Genomic DNA, 25,178 nt, shown 5'->3' on the forward strand with positions numbered 1-25,178 from the left:
GGTCGAAGGAATTGTCCGTAGAGCTCCGAGACAGGATTGTATCGAGGCACAGATCTGGGAAAGGGTACCAAAAATGTATTCAGTATTGAAGGTCCCAAAGAACACAGTGGCCTCCATCATTCTTAAATGGAAGATGTTTGGAACCACCAAGACTCTTCCTAAAGCTGGCCGCCCGGCTAAACTGAGAAATCGGGGAGAAGGCCCTTGGTCAGGGAGGTAACTATGGACCTGATGGTCACTCTGACAGAGCTCTAGAGTTCCTCTGTGGAGATGGGAGAACCTTCCAGAAGGACAACCATCTCTGCACTACTCCACCAATCAGGCATTTATGGTAGAGTGGACAGACGGAAGCCACCTCAGGAAAGGGCACATGACAGCCCACTTGGAGTTTGCCAAAAGGCACCTAAAGGACTCTCAGACCATGAGAAACAAGATTCTCTGGTCTGGTGAAACCAAGATTGAACTCTTTGGCCTGAATGCCAAGTGTCAGGTCTGGAGGAAACCTTGCACCATCCCTACGGTGAAGCAAGGTGGTGGACGCAACATGCTGTGGGGATGTTTTTCAGCAGCAGGAACTGGGAAACAAGTCAGGATTGAGGCAAAAATAAATGGAGCAAAGTACAGAGAGATCCTTGATGAAAACCTGCTCCAGAGCGCTCAGGACCTCAGACTGGGTCGAAGGTTCACCTTCCAACAGAACAATGACCCTAAGCACACAGCCAAGACAAGCAGAAGTGGCTTTGGGACAAATCTCTGAATGTCCTTGAGTGGCCCAGCCAGAGCCCGGACTTGAACCCGATCGAACATCTCTGGAGAGACCTGAAAATAGCTCTGCAGCAACGCTCCCCATCCAACCTGACAGAGCTTGAGAGGATGTGCAGAGAAGAATGAGAGAAACTCCCCAAATACAGGTGTGCCAAGCTTGTAGCGTCATACCCAAGAAGACTTGATGCTGTAATCGCTGCCAAGAGTGCTTCAACAAAGTACTGAGTAAAGGGTCTGAATGATCCCTCTCTCCCTCCCTCTCTCCCTCCCACTCTCTCCTTCCCCTCCGTCTCCCTCTTCTCCCCTCCTCCCCCTTGCTCCCTTTACCTCACGACACCTGACTCTTCAGGTCTAATCTCATTCAGGGTAATTTCCCAGCAGAGCTATCAGCCTTTACCTTATACACTGATACAACAACCACCGTGTGCGTGTGTTTGTGTGTTTGTGTGTTTGTGTGTGTGTGTTTGTGCATGTGTGTGTTTGTGCATGTGTGTGTGTGTGTGTGTTTGTGCGTGTGTTTATGTATGTGTGAGTTTGTGTGTGTGTGTGTGTGTGGCGTGTGTGTGTGTCTGTGCGTGTGTGTGTCTGTGCGTGTGTGTGTGTGTGTCTGTGCGTGTGTGTGTCTGTGCGTGTGTTGTACTGTACATGTTCAGCACCATCTCACTCACTGAATGACACTGTTTTATCTATAAAATCAATTTTATGTCTTAATTTCTCTCCCCCCTTCCCTCCCTCTCTCCCTCGTCTTCATTTTTCTCTCTCCAACTCTCTCTCTCTCTCTCCCTCCCTCTCTCTGTCCTCTACAATAAGAGTGTAAATCAATCGTTGTTGAGGCAGCAGTAGGACGTATATTCAATGTGTGACGCTCTCTGTTCTTATTAGTCAAACCTTTCATTACTCTCTAAACCTTTAATTCCCTCACTATCCTCTAGTCTTCCTGTCTCCATTCCTTCCCTCACTGCCCTCTAGTCTTCCTGTCTCCATTCCTTCCCTCACTGCCCTCTAGTCTTCCTGTCTCCATTCCTTCCCTCACTGCCCTCTAGTCTCCATTCCTTCCCTCACTGCCCTCTAGTCTTCCTGTCTCCATTCCTTCCCTCACTGCCCTCTAGTCTTCCTGTCTCCATTCCTTCCCTCACTGCCCTCTAGTCTTCCTGTCTCCATTCCTTCCCTCACTGCCCTCTAGTCTTCCTGTCTCCATTCCTTCCCTCACTGCCCTCTAGTCTTCCTGTCTCCATTCCTTCCCTCACTGCCCTCTAGTCTTCCTGTCTCCATTCCTTCCCTCACTGCCCTCTAGTCTTCCTGTCTCCATTCCTTCTCTCACTGCCCTCTAGTCTTCCTGTCTTCATTCCTTCCCTCACTCCTCTTGGCTGCTCCTCTGATCTCTTCCCTGTTCCTGCAGCGTGAAGTCTCTCTCTCGCTCTCCCTCCCTCTCGCTCTCCCTCCCTATCTCTCTCTCCATCTCTCTCTCCCCCCTCTGTCTCTCTGTCTCGCTCCCCCTCTCTCTCTCTCTCTCTGTAACAGAGGAACACTCCAGATGTTTCATTAAGTCCCAGGCCCCTAGACTCATTTCACAAACACTGCTAAACACACACTACACACAGAGCCCCACTGTCCAAACTGACTAACACACAGAGCCCCACTGTCCAAACTACTACACACAGAGCCCCACTTCCAAACTACACAGAGCCCCACTTCCAAACTGACTAACACACAAGCCCCACTTCCAAACTGACTAACACACGAGCCCCACTGTCCAACTACTAACACACAGAGCCCCACTGTCCAAACTGACTAACACACAGAGCCCCACTGTCCAAACTGACTAACTATTTCTGACTATTTCTAGCCAGGCAGAGGCTTGGACAGCTGCCACCGCTGCCAACAGGTCCTTCAAAAACACACACACCCCAAAGAGACTGTGTGTGGTGATATGTTTTCCTCTGCTCTGCCAGGCTAACTGCTCTCATGTGGACTCTGTGGGGGTTTCACTGTCCTCCTGGCTAACTGCTATGTGTGTGTGTGTGTGTGTGTGTGTGTGTGTGTGAGAGAAAGTCAGGATACAGACTGTTTGTCTAAGCACAAGGTGGATGGAAAGAGAGAGGAACATAGAAAGAAATTAAACTAGGATGAGAAAGGGAGAGGAAGAGAGGAGAGAATGGAGGGATGGAAGGTCAGACGCTGTTTCCTGGGATAATACATACCATTCCTTCTATCATCTGCCAGCGTCACAATAATCTCTCCATTATGAAGTATGCACTCATTTCTCCACAACTTTAAAAGCGTTGGAATGGGCTGCAGGATGTTTCCACATACAACTCATTTCCTTTCATATCAATGAAGGGAAGTGAACAAGTGCACGTTTCAGGAGAAAGGAGAGATTATTGGGACGCAACTCAAGTTGTCTGTTCACCACAAGTCTGTGAAAAGCTACGATTAAGCAGGTGAGAGACAATAACACAACACAAAGCACAACACAGTACAAGAGCTTCACTGACTGACCTGTGTACAGCTTCACCGACTGACCTGTGTTCAGCTTCACTGACTGACCTGTGTTCAGCTTCACCGACTGACCTGTGTTCAGCTTCACTGACTGACCTGTGTTCTTCACTGACTGACCTGTTTTCAGCTTCACCGACTGACCTGTGTTCAGCTTCACCGACTGACCTGTGTTCAGCTTCACCGACTGACCTGTGTTCAGCTTCACCGACTGACCTGTGTTCAGCTTCACCGACTGACCTGTGTTCCTGACCTGTGTTCAGCTTCACCGACTGACCTGTGTTCAGCTTCACCGACTGACCTGTGTTCAGCTTCACCGACTGACCTGTGTTCAGCTTCACCGACTGACCTGTGTTCAGCTTCACCGACTGACCTGTGTTCAGGCCTATTAGGTAGATGGATCTCCAGAATAATCCTGATTAGCACTAATCATGTCTGTCTTCAATTAACCCCCTCTCTCTCTCTCTCTCTCTCTGTCCTACTCTCTTACTCTCTCCTCTCTCTCTCCTCCATCTCTCTGACACGCTTTCTCTCTCCGACTCCCCCCCCCCTCTCTCTCTCCTACTCTCTCTCCGGATTCACAACTGTCAGTGTCCATGCTAGCTGGGCTAACAACAAATATAGAATTACTGATTCTAGCATTGGATGTGCTTGTGGAAGCAGAACAACCTGTGTCATCGACAGGTGCAGGTGTAGTACTGCTGGTAGTAGCAGGTGTAGTACTGCTGGTAGTAGCAGGTGTAGTACTGCTGGTAGTAGCAGGTGTAGTACCGCTGGTAGTAGCAGGTGTAGTACCGCTGGTAGTAGCAGGTGTAGTACCGCTGGTAGTAGCAGGTGTAGTACCGCTGGTAGTAGCAGGTGTAGTACCGCTGGTAGTAGCAGGTGTAGTACCGCTGGTAGTAGCAGGTGTAGTACTGCTGGTAGTAGCAGGTGTAGTACTGCTGGTAGTAGCAGGTGTAGTACTGCTGGTAGTAGCAGGTGTAGTACTGCTGGTAGTAGCAGTACTACCAGTGGAGCTGCTGTGTGTCTCTATGGACGAGGGCCTTACTTTTTTAACCATTTATCCATTTTGAAATCAACAAAGCATGAGAAGACATTGCCTTTGTTCAGGTTCGTTTGTTTATCAATTACGGTGTGCGGGGTGAATACGTGGTCTGTCGGGGTGAATACGTGGTCTGTCGTACCGTAATTTGGTAAAAAGCCAATTTTACATTTGCTCAGTACATTGTTTTTACTGAGGAAATGTACGAGTCTGCTGTTAAAACCTGTTGGGGATAGGGGGCAGTATTTGCACGGCCGAATAAAAAAACGTACCGGATTTAATCTGGTTACTACTCCTGCCCAGTAACTAGAATATGCATATAATTAGTAGATTTGGATAGAAAACACCCTAAAGTTTCTAAAACTGTTTGAATGGTGTCTGTGAGTATAACAGAACTCATATGGCAGTCAAAACCCTGAGACAGGAAATGGAAATCTGATGTGTGGAAATCACTGCAAACCTTTGCCATTGAAACACACAGGGGCTTATTAATCATTTAGCACTTCCTAAGGCTTCCACTAGATGTCGACAGTCTTTACAAAGTGGTTTGAGTGTTCTATGGTACAAACTGACCCAAAGAGAGGCTGTGGAACTTGGTCACAGGGGGAGGGCCATTTACTACTATGACGCGGCCGCCCATGGCTACCCTCCCCTTTCGAAACGTTTAGTAAGAGAATGAAATCGTCCGCCTTGAATATTATTGAAGCTCTGGTTGAAAAAGGCCCTAAAGATTTATTTTTATACAACGTTTGACATGTTTGAACGAACTTAAATATATATATTATTTGCACAATCGTGACGACAAGTCCCGCGCACTACGGTACATTTTGAGTAGCCTTCGGAACACGCTAACAAGAAGGAACTATTAGGAACTAAATTATTAACTTTTTCGAACAAAACTACATTTGTTGTGGACCTGGGATCCCTGGAAGTGCCTTCTGATGAAGATAATCAAAGGTAAGGGAATATTTACAATAGTATTTTGATGGTTGATGGTTCCAAGATGGCTCTAACATGTATCGCCTAGCCTATTTTTCTGAGCATACCACGTTGTTTATTGCAAAGTGTGATTTCCCAGTAAAGTTATTTTTAAATCTGGCAAAGCGGTGGCATTCACGAGATGTTAATCTATAATTCTTTGAATGACAATATAAAATTTTAACAATGTTTTCGAATAGTAATTTTGTAAATTGTAGCGCTGATCCACAGGAAGCATTTGAGGGAAAATAGTTTATGAACGTCACGCGCCGATGTAAAATGCTGTTTTTATATATAAATATGAACTTTATCGAACAAAAAAATGCATGTATTGTGTAACATGATGTCCTAGGAGTGTCATCTGATGAAGATTGTCAAAGGTTAGTGCTGCATTTAGCTTTGTTTTGGGTATTTGTGATGCATCTAGTTGCTTTGAAAATGGCAGTGTGATTATTTCTGGCTGGGTACTCTCCTAACATAATCTAATGTTTTGCTTTTGCTGTAAAGCCTTTTTGAAATCGGACAATGCAGAGGATTTTCTCAAGGTTGCTGTTGAAGCATATCCCACAGTAGTTATTGGGGTCACATTTGTATCCACTTTTGTGGATTGGGGTATTCTCTCTCTTAATTCAATTTCAATTAAAGAGCCTTCATTGGCATGGGAAAGATACAGTTGAAGTCGGAAGTTTACATACACCTTAGCCAAATACATTTCAACTCAGTTCTTCACAATTCCTGACATTTAACGCTAGTACAAATTCCCTGTCTTACATCAGTTAGGATCACCACTTTATTTTAAGAATGTGAAATGTCAGAATAATAGTAGAGAATGATTTATTTCAGCTTTTATTTCTTTCATCACATTCCCAGTGGGTCAGAAGTTTACATACACTCAATTAGTATTTGGTAGCATTGCCTTTAAATTGTTGAACTTGAGTCAAATGTTTCAGGTAGCCTTCCACAAGCTTCCCACAATAAGTTGAGTGAATTTTGGCTCATTTGTCCTGACAGAGCTGGTGTAACTGAGTGAGGTTTGTAGGCCTCCTTGCTCACACACGCTTTTCAGTTCTGCCCACAAGTTTTTTATAGGATTGAGGTCAGGGCTTTGTGATGGCCACTCCAATACCTTGACTTTGTTGTCCTTAAGCCATTTTGCCACAACTTGAGAAGTATGCTTGGGGTCATTGTCCATTTGGAAGACCCATGTGCAACCAAGCTTTAACTTCCTGACTGACGTCTTGAGATGTTGCTTCAATATATCCACATAATTTTCCTACCTCATGATGCCACCTATTTTGTGAAGTGCACCAGTCCCTCCTGCAGCAAAGCACCCCAACAACATGATGCTGCCACTCCCGTGCTTCTTTTCCTCCAAACATAACGATGGTCATTATAGCCAAACAGTTCTATTTTTGTTACATCAGACCAGAGGACATTTCTCCAAAAAGTACAATCTTTGTCCCCATGTGCAGTTGCAAACCGTAGTCTGGCTTTTTATGCACAAAGTAGATGTCCTAACGGACTTGCCAAAACTATAGTTTGTTAACAAGAAGTTTGTGGAGTGGTTGAAAAACAAGTTTTAATGACTCCAACCAAAGTGTATGTAAACTTCCAACTTCAACTGTATGTTTACTTTGGCAGACCACGTGAAATAGATAATAAACAAAAGTGAAATAAACAATTAAAAACGTACAGTAAACATTACACATTACAAAAGAATAAAGACATTTCAAATGTCATATTATGTCTCTCTCTGTCTCTCGCTCTCTCTCTCCGTCTCACTCCCCCTCTCTCACTTCCTGAGGTTAAGCAGCTAGGTTACTGATCGACGTCAGTGTGTGTGTGGCAGGTAATTAATAGTGTGATTATTGTATAATTAGAATATCTAACAGCAAGAGATGAGAAGACATTCTATCACTCTGATAACACACACACACACACACTCACTGACACTGTCTTGTAAAATCTTTCTCAGGTTGACTATCTCCCTCCTCTCTCCTCTCTCCCTCCTCTCTTTCCCTCTCTTCCTCCTCTCTCTATCCCTCCTCTCTCTCTCTCTCCTCTCGCTATCCCTCTTCACTCTTTCTCTCTCCTCTCTCTGTCCCTCCTCTCTCTCCCTCCTCTCTCTCTCCTCTCACTATCCCTCCCCTCTCTCTCTCTCTCTCTCGCTCTCTCCCCCTCTCCCTCCTTTCTGTCCCTACTCTCTCTCTATCCCTCCTATCTCTCTCTCCCTCCTCTCTCTCTCCTCTCACTATCCCTCCCCTCTCTCTCTTCCTCTATCCCTCCTTTCTGTCCCTACTCTCTCTCTATCCCTCCTCTCCCTCTCCCTCCCCTCTCTCTGTCACTGAGTCGGAGTGATGGGACCAGACAGCTGCTGCAGAGCAGACAGACAGAAGTAGATGAGACAGGGGAAGAGAGTACACACACACACACACACACACACACACACACACACACACACACACACACGAGAGAGAGATTTATTGTGGGGAGAAACAAGAAAGGGAATGTTGAGGAGTTCTGTACTGAGAGAGTGAGAAGAGATTAAAGGAGAAGAGGAAGAAGGATCAGCAAGATAAAACACCACCTCCTACAACAAGACAGATAACACCCCCTACAACAAGACAGATAACACCCCCTACAACAAGACAGATAACACCCCCTACAACAAGACAGATAACACCCCCTACAACAAGACAGATAACACCCCCTACAACAAGACAGATAACACCCCTACAACAAGACAGATAACACCCCCTACAACAAGACAGATAACACCCCCTACAACAAGACAGATAACACCTCCTACAACAAGACAGACACCACCTCCTACAACAAGACAGACACCACCTTCTACAACAAGACAGACACCACCTCTTACAACAAGGCAGACACCTCCTACAACAAGACAGACACCTCCTACAACAAGACAGACAACACCTTCTACAACAAGACAGAGAAAAAGGAACCAAAGTGAGTATAGGTCAAAGTGAAAAATGATTACGAGAGGAGAAGAACGAGAGAGAGATAAAAAAGGAGGCGAGGAAGAGAAAGGGGAGGAGGGTTAGAAGGGTGAACCGCCTGTTACAATATCAACACAATCAGTTATTTTCCGCTACATTAAAAGACCAAAGAAGCAATTCAATTAACTGGCCGAGGGGGAGAGAGGGAGAAGGAGTGAGAGGGGGATGGAGAAAGAGGGGGAAGGCAAATTGAGAAATGGCGAGTTCAAGCAGTCATCAAAAGGAAAAGCTTCCTTTCTTTCTTGTTTCTTTTTCTATTATTAAAAAGATGAAACAGTAAGTGATTGGATTCAAATCACAAAACACTATGTACTCTACTGCTGCTAGCTAGGACTGCTAGGGCTCTGACACTACGTCCTGCTAGCTAGGACCGCTAGGGCTCAGACACTACGTCCTGCTAGCTAGGACCGCTAGGGCTCTGACACTATGTTCGTGCTGCTAGCTAGGACCGCTAGGGCTCTGACACTATGTTCTCTGCTAGCTAGGACCGCTAGGGCTCTGACACTATGTTCTCTGCTAGCTAGGACCGCTAGGGCTCTGACACTATGTCCTGCTAGCTAGGACCGCTAGGGCTCTGACACTATGTTCTGCTGCTAGCTAGGACCGCTAGGGCTCTGACACTATGTTCTGCTGCTAGCTAGGACCGCTAGGGCTCTGACACTATGTTCTGCTGCTAGCTAGGACTGCTAGGGCTCTGACACTATGTTCTGCTGCTAGCTAGGACTGCTAGGGCTCTGACACTATGTCCTGCTAGCTAGGACCGCTAGGGCTCTGACACTACGTCCTGCTAGCTAGGACCGCTAGGGCTCTGACACTACGTCCTGCTAGCTAGGACCGCTAGGGCTCTGACACTACGTCCTGCTAGCTAGGACCGCTAGGGCTCTGACACTACGTCCTGCTAGCTAGGACCGCTAGGGCTCTGACACTACGTCCTGCTAGCTAGGACCGCTAGGGCTCTGACACTACGTCCTGCTAGCTAGGACCGCTAGGGCTCTGACACTATGTTCTGCTGCTAGCTAGGACTGCTAGGGCTCTGACACTATGTTCTGCTGCTAGCTAGGACTGCTAGGGCTCTGACACTATGTCCTGCTAGCTAGGACCGCTAGGGCTCTGACACTATGTCCTGCTAGCTAGGACTGCTAGGGCTCTGACACTAGGTGTACCAAATGTAACTATTCAATGTCCCTCAGGCTATGGCAGGCAAATACATATTTGTCTACAAGAGGAGCTGTTGCTCCTTTGCCCATGAATATTTTTAGTTTTTCATCTGGGTTTAATAACCTAACATTTGGAAGACATTTTGTAAATCTTTGAATAATGAATCTCTTAATGACTTTCTCTCTCTCTCTCTCTCTCCGTATGAACACATCTGCTCACAAACTTCAGAAAGTGAGAAACCTCCTGCTGTTCCTGCTCCCTTTCTCGAACCGAAAGGTTGCTAGATTGAATCCCCAAGCCGACTACGTGAAAAATCTGCTGATCTGCTGTTGAGCAAGGCACTAATTGCTCCAGGGTTGCCGTTAACAATGGATGATCCCTGGCCGTGCCTCCACTCTCTGAGGGTGTCTCAGGGAGAGAGGGAGGGGGGATATGTAAAAAAACACATTTCTATTTCACACCAAACATTTATACATGTGTGAAACATGCGTGTGAGTAATGAATCCCTCTTCCTGTTAAAACAGTGTTGGACAAATGAAGAGGAATTCCTTCCCATAACTCTGTACCAATTTTTTTGATTTTAAAGGAGCGTGATCAACACCGGGAGAGAGAGGGAGGGAGAGTTGAGGGGGAAAGAGGGAGAGAGAGAGAAATAGGGAGAGTGGAGGGGGAAAGAGGGAAAGAGGGAGAGCAAGAGAGAGTGGAGGGGGAAAGAGAGAAAGAGAGAGAGAGAGAGAGAGAGAGAGAGAGAGAGAGAGAGAGAGAGAGAGAGAGAGAGGGGAAAGAGGGAGAGAGAGAGGGAGGGAGTATGGAGGGAGAAAGCGAGAGAGAGGGAGGGAGTGTGGAGGGGGAAGAGGGAAAGAGAGAAAGAGGGAGAGAATGAGAGAGAGAGAGAGAGAGAGAGAGAGAGGAGGGAGAGTGGAAGTGGAGAGGGGGAGAGAGAGAGGGAGGAAGAGTTGAGGGGGAAAGAGGGAGAGACAGAGAAAGAATAAGAGTAGAGGGGGAAAGAAGGAAAGTGGAGGGGGAAAGAGCAAAAGAGAGAGAGAGAGAGGGAGAGTGGAGGGGGAAAGAGGGAGAGAGAGAGAGAGAGAGAGAGTGGAGGGGAGAGGGAAAGAGGGGAGAGAGAGAAAGAGGGAAAGTGGAGGGGGAAAGAGGGAGAGGGAGGGAGAGTGGAGGGGGAAAGAGGGAGAGGGAGGGAGAGTGGAGGGGGAAAGAGGGAGAGAGAGAGAGAGTGGAGGGGGAAAGAGGGAAAGAGAGAGAGAGAGAGAGACAGGGAGGGAGAGTGGATGGGGAAAGAGAGAGAGCGAGAGAGAGAGGGGGGAGGGAGAGAGAGAAAGAAGAAGAGTGGAGGGGGAAATAGAGAGAGAGAGAGTGAAGGGGGAAAGAGGGAAAGAGAGAGAAAGAGGGGGAGAGAGAGGGGGAGGGAGAGTGGACGGGGAAAGAGGGAGAGAGAGAAAGAAGAAGAGTGGAGAGGGAAAGAGAGAGAGAGAGAGAGAGGAGGGGGAAAGAGAGAGAGAGAAGGAGAGTGGAAGGGGAAAGAGGGGGAGAGAGAGGGAGGAAGAGTTAAGGGGGAAAGAGAGAGGGAGAGTGGAGGGGGAAGAGGGAGAAAGACACAGATAGGGAGGAAGAGGGAGAGGGAGAGACAGAGGCAGGTCGTGTTAAGACAAGTGAGGTGTGAAGAAGAAAGGTGTAAATTGTTCTTTTCTGGGAGAAATCACAGACGGTGTCAACACACAGACACACACAGTCACACAGACTCACACAGACACAGCACAAGACACAGCACAAGACACAGCACAAGACAGGAAATATCACAAAACAGCTTCAATGGAGAAAATGTGCCACCCTAGGATTCTGATTTTGGCCTCTGATTAACTGTCGAAGGTTTTGCAGATGTAGATTTTGACCGCTGATTAAGACTAGTACCGCCTGGCCTTTCAGTATATCAGTACCCGTTAACACTAGTACCGCCTGGCCTTTCAGTATATCAGTACCCGTTAACACTAGTACCGCCTGGTCTTTCAGTATATCAGTACCCGTTAACACTAGTACTGCCTGGCCTTTCAGTATATCAGTACCCGTTAACACTAGTACTGCCTGGCCTTTCAGTATATCAGTACCCGTTAACACTAGTACCGCCTGGCCTTTCAGTATATCAGTACCCGTTAACACTAGTACCGCCTGGCCTTTCAGTATATCTGTACCCATTAACACTAGTACCGCCTGGCCTTTCAGTATATCAGTACCCGCTAGTCAACATTGCCGGTCATCCCTTTTAGCATACACATCAGATGCACATCCACCTGCAAAATTTTAGAAAAAGCTGTTGCACAGCAACTGACTGCCTTCCTGAAGACAAACAATGTATACGAAACGCTTCAGTCTGGTTTTAGACCCCATCATAGCACTGAGACTGCACTTGTGAAGGTGGTAAATGACCTTTTAATGACGTCAGACCGAGGCTCTGCATCTGTCCTCGTGCTCCTAGATCTTAGTGCCGCTTTTGATACCATCGATCACCACATTCTTTTGGAGAGATTGGAAACCCAAATTGGTCTACATGGACAAGTTCTGGCCTGGTTTAGATCTTATCTGTCGGAAAGATATCAGTTTGTCTCTGTGAATGGTTTGTCCTCTGACAAATCAATTGTAAATTTCGGTGTTCCTCAAGGTTCCGTTTTAGGACCACTATTGTTTTCACTATATATTTTACCTCTTGGGGATGTCATTCGAAAACATAATGTTAAATTTCACTGCTATGCAGACGACACACAGCTGTACATTTCAATGAAACATGGTGAAGCCCCAAAATTGCCCTCGCTAGAAGCCTGTGTTTCAGACATAAAGAAGTGGATGGCTGCAAACTTTCTACTTTTAAACTCGGACAAAACAGAGATGCTTGTTCTAGGTCCCAAGAAACAAAGAGATCTTCTGTTGAATCTGACAATTAATCTGGATGGTTGTACAGTCGTCTCAAATAAAACTGTGAAGGACCTCAGGCGTTACTCTGGACCCTGATCTCTCTTTTGAAGAACATATCAAGACTGTTTCAAGGACAGCTTTTTTCCATCTACGTAACATTGCAAAAATCAGAAATTTTCTGTCCAAAAATGACGCAGAAAAATTAATCCATGCTTTTGTTACTTCTAGGCTGGACTACTGCAATGCTCTACTTTCCGGCTACCCGGATAAAGCACTAAATAAACTTCAGTTAGTGCTAAATACGGCTGCTAGAATCCTGACTAGAACCAAAAAATTTGATCATATTACTCCAGTGTTAGCCTCCCTACACTGGCTTCCTGTTAAGGCAAGGGCTGATTTCAAGGTTTTACTGCTAACCTACAAAGCATTACATGGGCTTGCTCCTACCTATCTTTCCGATTTGGTCCTGCCGTACATACCTACACGTACGCTACGGTCACAAGACGCAGGCCTCCTAATTGTCCCTAGAATTTCTAAGCAAACGGCTGGAGGTAGGGCTTTCTCCTATAGAGCTCCATTTTTATGGAATGGTCTGCCTACCAATGTGAGAGACGCAGACTCAGTCTCAACCTTTAAGTCTTTACTGAAGACTTATCTCTTCAGTAGGTCCTATGATTAAGTATAGTCTGGCCCAGGAGTGTGAAGGTGAACGGAAAGGCTGGAGCAACGAACCGCCCTTGCTGTCTCTGCCTTGCCGGTTCCCCTCTTTCCACTGGGATTCTCTGCCTCTAACCCTTTTACAGAGGCTGAGTCACTGGCCTACTGGTGTTCTTCCATGCCGTCCATGGGAGGGGTGCGTCACTTGAGTGGGTTGAGTCACTGACGTGGTCTTCCTGTCTGGGTTGGCGCCCCCCCTTGGGTTGTGCCATGGCGGAGATCGTTGTGGGCTATACTCGGCCTTGTCTTAGGACGGTAAGTTGGTGGTTGGAGACATCCCTCTAGTGGTGTGGGGGCTGTGCTTTGGCAAAGTGGGTGGGGTTATATCCTGCCTGTTTGGCCCTGTCCGGGGTATCATCGGATGGGGCCACAGTGTCTTCTGATCCCTCCTGTCTCAGCCTCCAGTATTTATGCTGCAGTAGTTTATGTGTCGGGGGCTAGGGTCAGTCTGTTACATCTGGAGTATTTCTCTTGTCTTATCCGGTGTCCTGTGTGTATTTAAATATGCTCTCTCTAATTCTCTCTTTCTCTCTTTCTGTCTTTCTCTCGGAGGACCTGAGCCCTAGGACCATGCCTCAGGACTACCTGGTATGATGACTCCTTGCTGTCCCCAGTCCACCTGGCCGTGCTGCTGCTCCAGTTTCAACTGTTCTGCCTGCGGCTATGGAACCCTGACCTGTTCACCGGACGTGCTTGTTGCACCCTCGACAACTACTATGATTATTATTATTTGACCATGCTGGTCATTTATGAACATTTTAACATTTTAACATTTTGACCATGTTCTGTTATAATATCCACCCTGCACAGCCAGAAGAGGACTGGCCACCCCTCATAGCCTGGTTCCTCTCTAGGTTTCTTCCTAGGTTTTTGGCCTTTCTAGGGAGTTTTTCCTAGGGAGTTTTTCCTAGCCACCGTGCTTCTTTCACATGCTTTGCTTGCTGTTTGGGGTTTTAGGCTGGGTTTCTGTACAGCACTTTGAGAATATCAGCTGATGTACGAAGGGCTATATAAAAATAAATTTGATTTGATTTGAAATTTGATTTGCAAGGTGCGAAAACACGCTTGATAAATAAATGCTTTATAAATGCTTGATAAATAAAGTATGAATAAATGTTTGTTAAATAAATAATAAATAAATGCTTGAAAAATAAATGCTTGATAAATAAATGATAAATAAATGCTTGATAAATAAATGCTTGATAAATAAATGATAGATGCTTGATAAATAAAGTATGAATAAATGTTTGTTAAATAAATAATAAATAAATGCTTGATAAATAAATGCTTGATAAATAAATGATAGATGCTTGATAAATAAAGTATGAATAAATGTTTGTTAAATAAATAATAAATAAATGCTTGAAAAATAAATGCTTGATAAATAAATGATAAATAAATGCTTGATAAATAAATGCTTGATAAATAAATGATAGATGCTTGATAAATAAAGTATGAATAAATGTTTGTTAAATAAATAATAAATAAATGCTTGAAAAATAAATGCTTGATAAATAAATGATAAATAAATGCTTGATAAATAAATGCTTGATAAATAAATGATAAATGAATGCTTGATAAATAAATGATAAATGCTTGATAAATAAAGACTTGACAAATAGTGCATCAACTATTGTAAAGAATTAATTGCATTAAGAAATATTTATGGAAATAAATAAATTTAAAAAATGAATGACAATAGTTATTTGTTTAGAGTGAAGGATATGTTTTATATAATTCTACAAAGTCCAAGAAAAAACGTAAGCCTATTTTAATTTCCCTTAGAACTAAAACATTACAGTGTAATCCATTTCATTAAATGTATTTGTACAGTTGATTAGTATCAGAGTTATTGTAATAAATAAAGTCCAGTTACAGCTGCAGTAAAAGGTTATTAACTATCTAATAAATGATATGCAGCTCAGGCCTCCAGCTATGCATTTGGTTTGCGAACTTTCAAGCTAAGTGTCTAGCTTAAAAGAGCCAGCTTCCTGATTACAGCAGAGACAATCAATCCACTCAAGCTACCTGATAACAGCAGAGACAATCAACCCCCTCCAGCATCTTGATTACAGCAGAGACAAATAACCCCCTCTAGCTTCTTGATTACAGCAGAGACAATGAACTCCCTCCTGGTGTGAGTGTGAGTAGCCTTTTGAGATAGTTGTATAACTGTATGAACTGGGTTGTCTGGCCTTGCAATGAAGTTATGTTGGATACGGCCCAACCCTGCTATTAACAATGTTAGAAAGTGGATACGGCCCAACCCTGCTATTAACAATATTAGAATGTGGATACGGCCCAACCCTGCTACTAACAATGTTAGAATGTGGATACGGCCCAACCCTGCTACTAACAATGTTAGACTGTGGATACGGCCCAACCCTGCTACTAACAATGTTAGACTGTGGATACGGCCCAACCCTGCTACTAACAATGTTAGACTGTGGATACGGCCCAACCCTGCTACTAACAATGTTAGACTGTGGATACGGCCCAACCCTGCTACTAACAATGTTAGACTGTGGATACGGCCCAACCCTGCTACTAACAATGTTAGACTGTGGATACGGCCCAACCCTGCTACTAACAATGTTAGACTGTGGATACGGCCCAACCCTGCTACTAACAATGTTAGACTGTGGATACGGCCCAACCCTGCTACTAACAATGTTAGACTGTGGATACGGCCCAACCCTGCTACTAACAATATGTTACTGAATCACATTCAGACCACAAAGTGTTGACCTCTGATTCTTCATTGAGTTCTTTTTTTACCTGACTAACATGGTGAATAGAAAATGTTGTGTTTTGACCATTATTTGAGCATTACTAGAACATTGTGGTTTAAGTTAGTAGTGGTACTCACACTCTGTTGCTGGGGATTATCTTGTGACCGTCTCTGTACCAGGTGACCTGCGGTCTCGGGAAGCAGCTGACGGTTGGAGTGTTCAGGACCGCAGCTCGACCAACACTGACCGTACGACGCTGCTGCTCACCAGAAAAGATACCCATGACTAGAGAGAGAGAGAGAGAGAGAGAGAGAGAGATAAAGAGAGAGAGATCAAGAGAGAGAGCGATAAAGAGAGAGATGCAGAGAGAGAAAGAGAGAGAGAAAGAGAGATAAAGAGAGAGATGCAGAGATAAAGAGAGATGCAGAGATAGAGAGAGCGAGAGCGATAGAGAGATAGAGATAAAGAGAGAGAGAGCGATAGAGAGAGAGAGATAGAGATAAAGAGAGAGAAATATAAAGAGAGAGAGAAAGAGGTGTGTGTGTGTACTTACAGGCGACCTGCAACTCAGCTCTCCTCTGTAACAGGGCTCCCATTCTGTTCCTGACCACACACTGATACACCCCAGCATCTGACCTCCTGACCTCTGGGATAACATACCTAGAGAGAGAGAGAGGACTGGGTGAAACACCACAGTGTCATTACCTCTGGGATAACATACCTAGAGAGAGAGAGAGGACTGGGTGAAACACCACAGTGTCATTACCTCTGGGATAACATACCTAGAGAGAGAGAGGACTGGGTGAAATACCACAGTGTGCCATTACAGCAGCAAGATGTGTGACCTGTTACCACAAGAAAAGGGCAACCAGTGAAGGACAAACACCATTGTAAATACAACCTATATTTATATGTATTTATTTATTTATTTATTTATTATTATTATTATTTAACTATTTGGACATCGTTACAACACTGTATATAGACATAATATGACATTTGACGTGGAACTTTTGTAAGTGTAACGTTTACTGTTCATTTTTATTGTTTATTTCACTTTTGTTTTTTTATGTACTTCACTTGCTTTGGCAATGTTAACATATGTTTCCCATGACAATAAAGCCCTTTAAATTGAATTGAGAGAGGGAGAGAGAGAGGGAGGGAGAGAGGGAGGGAGAGAGATAAAGACAGAGAGAGAGAGAGAGAGAGAGAGAGAGAGAGAGAGAGACGAGAAAGAGGTATAATCTACAGGAAGAGAGAATTATACTCTACAGTTAGGAGGGAGTTATAGTGTATTGTGTTGTGAGGGGAGAGAGAGAAATAGAGGGAGAGGAGAGAGAAATAGGTGAAACAGACTGGAAGGATGATGTGTATGACCTTGGAGGAGACAGACATAAAGAGAAAGAGAAGAGAGGAAGAGGAGAGAGGAAGAGGAGAGACTGTGTGAACTGTACTCCTAAAGAGGGACAGATGGGGAGGCGGAGGTGTGTACGTGTGTGTCTGTGGTGTGTGTGTGTGTGTGTGTGTGTGTGTCTACTGCCCGATGCCAGGTTGCCCATTAGAGTGGCACTCTAATGGGCAACCTGGCATTAAAACCCCATTACACCCAACCTGGATGAAACACACACCAAAACACACCGACACACACACACCAACAAACACACACACAGCCAAACACACACACAGCCAAATATTCCAGCCAGCATGTCCTTGTGATGTTGTCAACAACAGACACAGTGATGTATCAGCTTCAGACTGGAGCATCACTGGAGGAACAGCATCTCTACTGCCAGTTCATTAAATCATTACACTGCTGTTGAACTGGGCTGTTGTGGCCATACGTTCACACATTGTCACTTCTATCCTACAACTGTCTAACTGTATCCTAACATTGTCAAACTAACTATATCCTAACAATGTCTAACTGGGCTGTTGTGACAATATGCCCAAGCATTGTCAATTCTATCCTAAAACTGTCTAACTTACTATCCTAACATTGTCAAACTAACTCTATTCTAACATTGTCCAACTAACTATATCATAACATTATCTAACTAACTCTAACCTAACATTGTCAAACTAACATAGTCATAATATTGTCAAACTAACTATATTCTAACATTGTCTAACTAACATAGTCATAATATTTTGTAACTAATTCTAACCTAACATTGTAAAACTAACATAGTCATAATATTATCTAACTAACTCTAACCTAACATTGTCAAACTAACATAGTCATAATATTTTGAAACTAACTCTATGTTAAAATGGTCAATCTAAAGCCATCCTTAATTCCCAAATAGGTCCTCTTACATCCCCAAACAGATATTTTCTAAACATTTCCAACACAATTTGGGCCTTAACTTTGAAAAGTCCTGAAATCAGCCGTGACATCATAATATACCCAGCGTCATTGTGTTGTTGTTCTAACGTCCGATACAGAATACCACTTACCATCTCAATCAATACATGGCTACAAACTGCTGGGTCATTCCCCCGCAGAAACAGAGAGAAATGGTGTGTGTGCATTCTCTTTCTCTCTCTCTCCCTCTCTCTCTCCCTCTCTCTCTCTGTCTGTCCCTCTCCCCTCCCTCCTCTCTCTCCATCTCTCTCTCTCTTCATCTCTTGCTCTCTCATCTCTCGCTCCATCTCTCTCTCTTTGTGTATGTTCCATACTCTATGGGTGAGCGATGTAAAAAGCAGTAATGTATCACAGCACGATTGGAGCGAGGGAAGCTTAGTCAACAACACCCAGACCTCGTGGTGGTCCTATCGATCCCCCAACCCTCCTGTAGTGTAAATGAGAGAGGGAAGCTAAGTCAACAACACCCAGACCTCGTGGTGGTCCTATCGATCACCCAGCCCTACTGTAGTGTAAATGAGAGAGGGAAGCTTAGTCAACAACACCCAGACCTCGTGGTGGTCCTATCGATCACCCAGCCCTACTGTAGTGTAAATGAGAGAGGGAAGCTTAGTCAACAACACCCAGACCTCGTGGTGGTCCTATCGATCACCCAGCCCTACTGTAGTGTAAATGAGAGAGGGAAGCTTAGTCAACAACACCCAGACCTCGTGGTGGTCCTATCGATCACCCAGCCCTACTGTAGTGTAAATGAGAGAGGGAAGCTTAGTCAACAACACCCAGACCTCGTGGTGGTCCTATCGATCACCCAGCTCTACTGTAGTGTAAATGAGAGAGGGAAGCTTAGTCAACAACACCCAGACCTCGTGGTGGTCCTATCGATCACCCAGCCCTACTGTAGTGTAAATGAGAGAGGGAAGCTTAGTCAACAAAACCCAGACCTCGCTGGAGTTGAAGAGTTAGTCTTTGAGTGCAGTGGTGTGTGTCTGTCTGTATGTGTGAGTGCAGGCAGGAGTGTGTCTGGAATTGTGTTTGTCTTAGACTTTGTTCTAGCAGCAGTTATTGCCCTGCATCTGCCTACCTTCGCCTTTTAACACATTGTCTCGTCTCATGTCAACACTCCATGAGGAAAGAGATAAAAGCTCAGAGTGTGTGAGAGCTGAGACAGACAGGAGAGTGTTCATATATATAGATATTATTATACATCCCACAACACATTATATATATATATATATAGAAATATCTTCATGTATATATTATTATCTGACAGATCATGTTTACCACTCCGGGGAGAGGGGAAGACAGGAGGATGACATGGAGAGTACAGGATGAATGCTGACTGCTGATATACACACTACCACAGACATCTGAGTCAATCATGCACATTGACATCAGACAAAAGTTGCTCTCAAGTTTCTCAAGTTAGTAAAATAAAGTATGAAGAAGACATTTACGGGTAGAGAGAGTCATATTATATATACAGTGGGGGAAAAAAGTATTTGATCCCCTGCTGATTTTGTACATTTGCCCACTGACAAAGAAAGGATCAGTCTATAATTTTAATGGTAGGTTTATTTGAACAGTGAGAGACAGAATAACAACAAAAATATCCAGAAAAACGCATGTCAAAAATGTTATAAATTGATTGATTGATTGCTTCTGTGGAGAGGTGTCTTTTTTACAGGTAACAAGCTGCGGTTAGGAGCACTCCCTTTAAGAGTGTGCTCCTAATCTCAGCTCGTTACCTGTATAAAAGACACCTGGAGCCAGAAATCCTTCTGATTTGAGAGGGGGTCAAATACTTATTTCCCCCATTAAAATGCAAATCATTTTATAACATTTTTGACATGTGTTTTTCTGGATATTTTTGTTGTTATTCTGTCTCTCACTGTTCAAATAAACCTACCATTAAAATTATAGACTGATCATTTCTTTGTAATTGGGAAAACGAACAAAATCAGCAGGGGATCAAATACTTTTTTCCCCCACTGTAGGCATATTAAATGTTGGTATATTAAATATATAGGTATATTATATATTGGCATATTAAATATATAGGTATATTATATATAGGCTTATTAAATATAGGTATATTATGTATAGGTTTATTATATATAGGTATATTATATATAGGCAAATTAAATATAGGCAAATTATATATAGGCAAATTATATATAGGTATATTATATATGGGCATATTATATATAGGTATATTATATATAAGTATATTAAATATATAGGCATATTATAGATAGGCATATTATACATAGGTATATTAATAGAGAGAGGTATATTATATATAGGTATATCTATAGAGAGGTATATTATATATAGGTATATCTATAGAGAGAGGTATATCATATATAGGTATATCTATAGAGAGAGGTATATCATATATAGGTATATCTACATCTGTAGTGGAGAGAAGGAGGTAGAGAGAGGTATGTTATATATAGGTATATTTATATAGAGAGTTATATTATATATAGGTAAATCTATAGAGAGGTATATTATATATAGGTATATTTGTAGAGAGAGGTATATTATATATAGGTATATCTATAGAGAGGTTATATTATATATAGGTATATCTATAGAGAGAGGTATATCATATATAGGTATATCTATAGAGAGAGGTATATCATATATAGGTATATCTACATCTGTAGTGGAGAGAAGGAGGTAGAGAGAGGTATGTTATATATAGGTATATTTATATAGAGAGTTATATTATATATAGGTATATCTATAGAGAGAGGTATATTATATATAGTGTGGCAAACCTCTTCAAAGTTAGGAGCGTTTGTCACAAATTAAGTGGGAAACTGTCACCAAAGTCAGCCCAGAATGAAAGTTCTTTCGAACATGACAGTACCTGTGTGTTTGTTTCGCTGTCCTGGTCCACCCAGGCCGCAGGTAAGGTCAAGGATAGCAGGGTTCGGTACACAAATCTGGTTCTCGGTAGGTCCAGGTCTAAACGCCAACAGGTAAGTCCAAAACAGTCCAGCTCGTACACGGTAAATCCAGCCAATGTAGATTGTCTCTTTCTCTATGGTTCATAGATCCTTCCCGCCCTCTCTCTCTCTTCCTGGTTTTTCTTGACCTTTTATCTGTGGGTCGGCTCCACCTTCTGAGGGTTCCCCTTGCTTCTGGGAATTGTAGTTTTGGCAGTCGACCATTTTGTGATCTGTAGTTCTGATCGGGGTGGCCATTTTAGTGATCGGGCAGAGCCCGTTTATTAGTTCTTCCCTCACATATCTGCCATTTATCACTCGACCCCCTTCTTTGCCACACCTCTCCCCCCCTAGATCCGACCCCCTAGGTCGGGCTACCGCAGCAAAATATGCGTGTATGCGGGATAACCCATCCACATTTCCCATTTCCTTTCCTGCTCTGTGTTTCAAGTCAAAGTGAAACGGTTGGAGACTCAAAAACCACCGCATCCCCCGAGCGTTCTTCTCTTTAGCCCTATGCATCCAGGTGAGTGGTGCATGGTCACTGATGAGGGTGAAGTGGCGCCCCAGCAGGTAGTATTTCAGGCTTTCCAGAGCCCACTTTACTGCCAGCGCCTCTTTCTCAACAACTGAGTAGTTGGTTTCCCGTGGTTCCAGCTTCCTGCTTAAAAACAGGATGGGGTGTTCCACCCCTTCTACCTCTTGGGACAGCACTGCTCCCAAGCCGACCTCTGAAGCATCCGTCTGAACCACAAACTCTCTCTCAAAGTCTGGTACCACCAGCACTGGATTACAGCAGAGGGCCTCCTGTAATGTCCTAAATGCTTTGGTGGCCCTTTCATCCCACTTGACCATGTTTGGCCCTCTGGCTCTGGTCATGTCGGTGAGTGGGGCGGCCACTGTGGCATAACTTGGGATGAACTTCCGGTAGTACCCGGTCAGCCCTAGGAAGGCTCGAACCTGCTTCTTATTTACTGGTTTCGGCCATTCTCTAATTGCCTCCACCTTCTTACGTTGGGGTTTGATTAATCCTCTTCCCACTGTGTATCCCAGATACTCAGTTTCCTCTAACCCCACATAACACTTGGCAGGGTTCGCTGTGAGCCCTGCCTTTCTAAGGGCGTCTAACACTGCCTGTACCCGGGGTAAGTGGGATTCCCAATCTGGGCTGTAGATCCCCACGTCATCTAAATAAGCTGCGGCGTATGCTTGGTGCGGTTTTAGGACCTTGTCCATGAGCCGTTGAAAGGTGGCTGGGGCCCCGTGTAGGCCGAATGGCATGACGGTGTATTGAAACAAACCGACAGCAAAGGCTGTCTTTTCTTTGGCCCTGGGGGTCAGAGGAATTTGCCAGTACCCTTTTGTCAGGTCCAGGGTCGTAATGTACCGAGCTTTACCAATTTTCTCCAGTAGTTCGTCTACTCTGGGCATGGGGTAGGCATCAAACTTGGAGATTTCATTGACCTTCCGAAAGTCGTTACAGAACCGCAAAGACCCATCGGGCTTGGAGACCATCACAATTGGGCTAGACCACTCACTATGTGACTCTTCGATCACTCCAGCTGTCAACATTTTCTCCGTCTCTGCTCTAATCGCTGCCTGTCGAGCCTCGGGTACCCGATATGGCCTCATGCTCACTTTTCTCCCTGGTAGGGAAACGATATCATGAGCTGTAACCTCAGTTCGGCCGGGTACCTCTGAAAACACATCTCTGTTTTTCTGGATCAGGGTCTTTACTTCCTGTACTTGTGCTGGGGACAAAGTAGGTGAAATATTTACTTCGGCTGTCTCCTGAGTGTGTGTGGGGTACGTGACCATTAGTGTTTCTCTCTCTCTCCATGCTTTTAACAGGTTTATGTGATATATCTGTTCCTGGGGCCGTCGACCTGGCTGTCGGATCCGATAATTAACTTCTCCTATTCTCTCCAGTACTTCATATGGTCCTTTCCATGTGGCTAGTAGTTTGCACTCTACCGTGGGGATCAGCACTAACACCTTATCTCCCGGTTGAAATTCCCTCAGGGTAGCCTGCCGGTTATAAGTGTGCCGCTGGTGCTCTTGTGCTTGTCTCATGTGCTCTCTGACGATGGGCATGACTGTGGCTATCCTGTTTTGCATTGCCGTAACGTGCTCTATGACACTAGTATACGGGGTGGATTGGTGTTCCCAGGTTTCCCGGGCGATGTCTAAGATTCCCCGGGGTGCCTCCCATATACCAGCTCGAAGGGAGAAAACCCCAGCGAGGCTTGAGGAACCTCTAATGGCAAACATCAGATATGGCAACATGCAATCCCAGTTTTTCCCATCCTTGTCGATTACCTTCCTGAGCATTGACTTCAGGGTCCGGTTGAATCTCTCAACCAGCCCGTCCGTCTGTGGATGGTAAACCGATGTCCTCAACTGTTTCACCTGCCACAATTTACAAAGGTCCGCCATAAGGCGGGACATAAAGGGGGTCCCCTGGTCAGTAAGGATCTCCTTTGGGACCCCGACCCTGGTGAACAATAGCACTAGTTCCTTGGCGATATTTTTGGAAGCCATTGTCCGAAGGGGAATGGCTTCTGGGTAGCGAGTGGCATAATCTAGAATGACCAGAATGTATTGGTGCCCTCTGGCAGATTTGGGTAGTGGGCCCACTATATCCATCGCTATCCTCTCAAATGGCGTTTCGATTATGGGGAGTGGCACTAACGGGCTTCTAAACGCTGGTCGGGGAGCTGTTACCTGGCACTCCAGGCACTCTCCACAATGCCGAGCCACTTCAGCCTGAATTCCTGGCCAGTAAAACCTCCTTACAATCCGGTCTGTGCCCATGAGCTAGATGTGCCCATGAGCTAGATCCAGTACTGTCTTCCTGTACCGGGTGGGGACCAACCACTGTTCCACCACATCAACCCCTATTTTTGAGACTGTACACCAAACCATTTTTCATGATGAAGTGGGGAAAACTATTAGGCATCATCCTATCATTTATGGGAGTACCATCTACGACCTGCACGTCTGCTCTGGCTTGCTGCAGGGTTGGATCCTGGTGTTGGGCCGTCCCGAAATTAGTCATGGACCCTGCCAGATCTGCTGGTTCTAGATAGTCATCCTCTGGATTCAGATCGACCCCAGCCCCACTAGTACTGGGCTGTTCATTATCAACGAGGTTTGCCACTTCATCCTCATCCTCCCCTACTAGTACCTGTGAGGTTGGCCCCTGGGAGACCTCTTTACTTGGGCTTGGTTGAAGGCCCCATGCTTCTTCCTGCTTGGTCAGGGTTGTTGGCTTCTCAAATATGCCATTCTTTTGGCCTAACTTCGCAAAGTTAGGAAAGTATCTACCCAATATTACATCATATGGCATCTTTGGGACCACGCCGACCTCATAATCCAGCAGACTGTCCTCTGTTTGTATGCTCACTAAGGCTGTGGGGTACAGACGGGTATCCCCATGAATGCACGTAACACTGATATCCTGACTTGTATCCAGTTTATGCGTCGGCACTAGGTTTGCAACGACCAGGGTTAGCATACTGCCGGAATCCAGTAGTGCTTCAACCTCTTTCCCTTCAACCTTCACCCTGCACATATGTTTGTTTCTTGATCTTTCAAGTACAGTGGTTACCACGGGACATGCATACCATATCTCATCTTTTTCACCGAGGTTACATTGCATTGGTTCTTCTTTAATAGGGCAGTAGGCTGCAATATGTCCCGGTCGATTACAATTGTAACAGATAATAGGGTTTCGGGGGGGAGACCTCCTCGACCCCCAGTCCCGGTTTCCGTTTTTTCCCTTAGTGTCTCGGCCCGATTCTGATTCTTTCCTCATGGCCCCACGCTGCTCTCCTCCCCCTCCACCTGTTGGGACAGTCTTACCCTGTCCGCTGGTTTGCCCAGGCCTGGGGAATGGGAATCTTTCCTCCTGCGCCTGCTCAGCTGTTCCTGCCGTACAATAGCGTTCAACCAGGCCCACGAGATGGTCGGGCGGAAAGTACATCGTTCTGGCCAACCCATCGTCGCACTTCTTGGGGTAGACCT

At 44.9% G+C, this 25,178-nt stretch overlaps 1 protein-coding gene across 2 annotated transcripts in view; it reads right to left on the reverse strand.

Moving 5' to 3' along the window:
• Positions 1–25,178, reverse strand: part of LOC106594732 (protein sidekick-1) — a 438,074-nt gene that overhangs the window by 215,352 nt on the left and 197,544 nt on the right. For both annotated transcript variants that reach the window (XM_045713026.1, XM_045713027.1), the window contains exons 3-4: positions 16,387–16,493; positions 15,971–16,118 (exon numbers count right to left, since the gene is read on the reverse strand). In XM_045713026.1, coding sequence (XP_045568982.1) covers positions 15,971–16,118; positions 16,387–16,493 — 255 coding nt within the window. The remainder of the gene's footprint in view (positions 1–15,970; positions 16,119–16,386; positions 16,494–25,178) is intronic.

The sequence above is a fragment of the Salmo salar genome, chromosome ssa02, assembly GCF_905237065.1.
Source record: "Salmo salar chromosome ssa02, Ssal_v3.1, whole genome shotgun sequence".
Taxonomy (NCBI): Eukaryota; Metazoa; Chordata; class Actinopteri; order Salmoniformes; family Salmonidae; genus Salmo; species Salmo salar.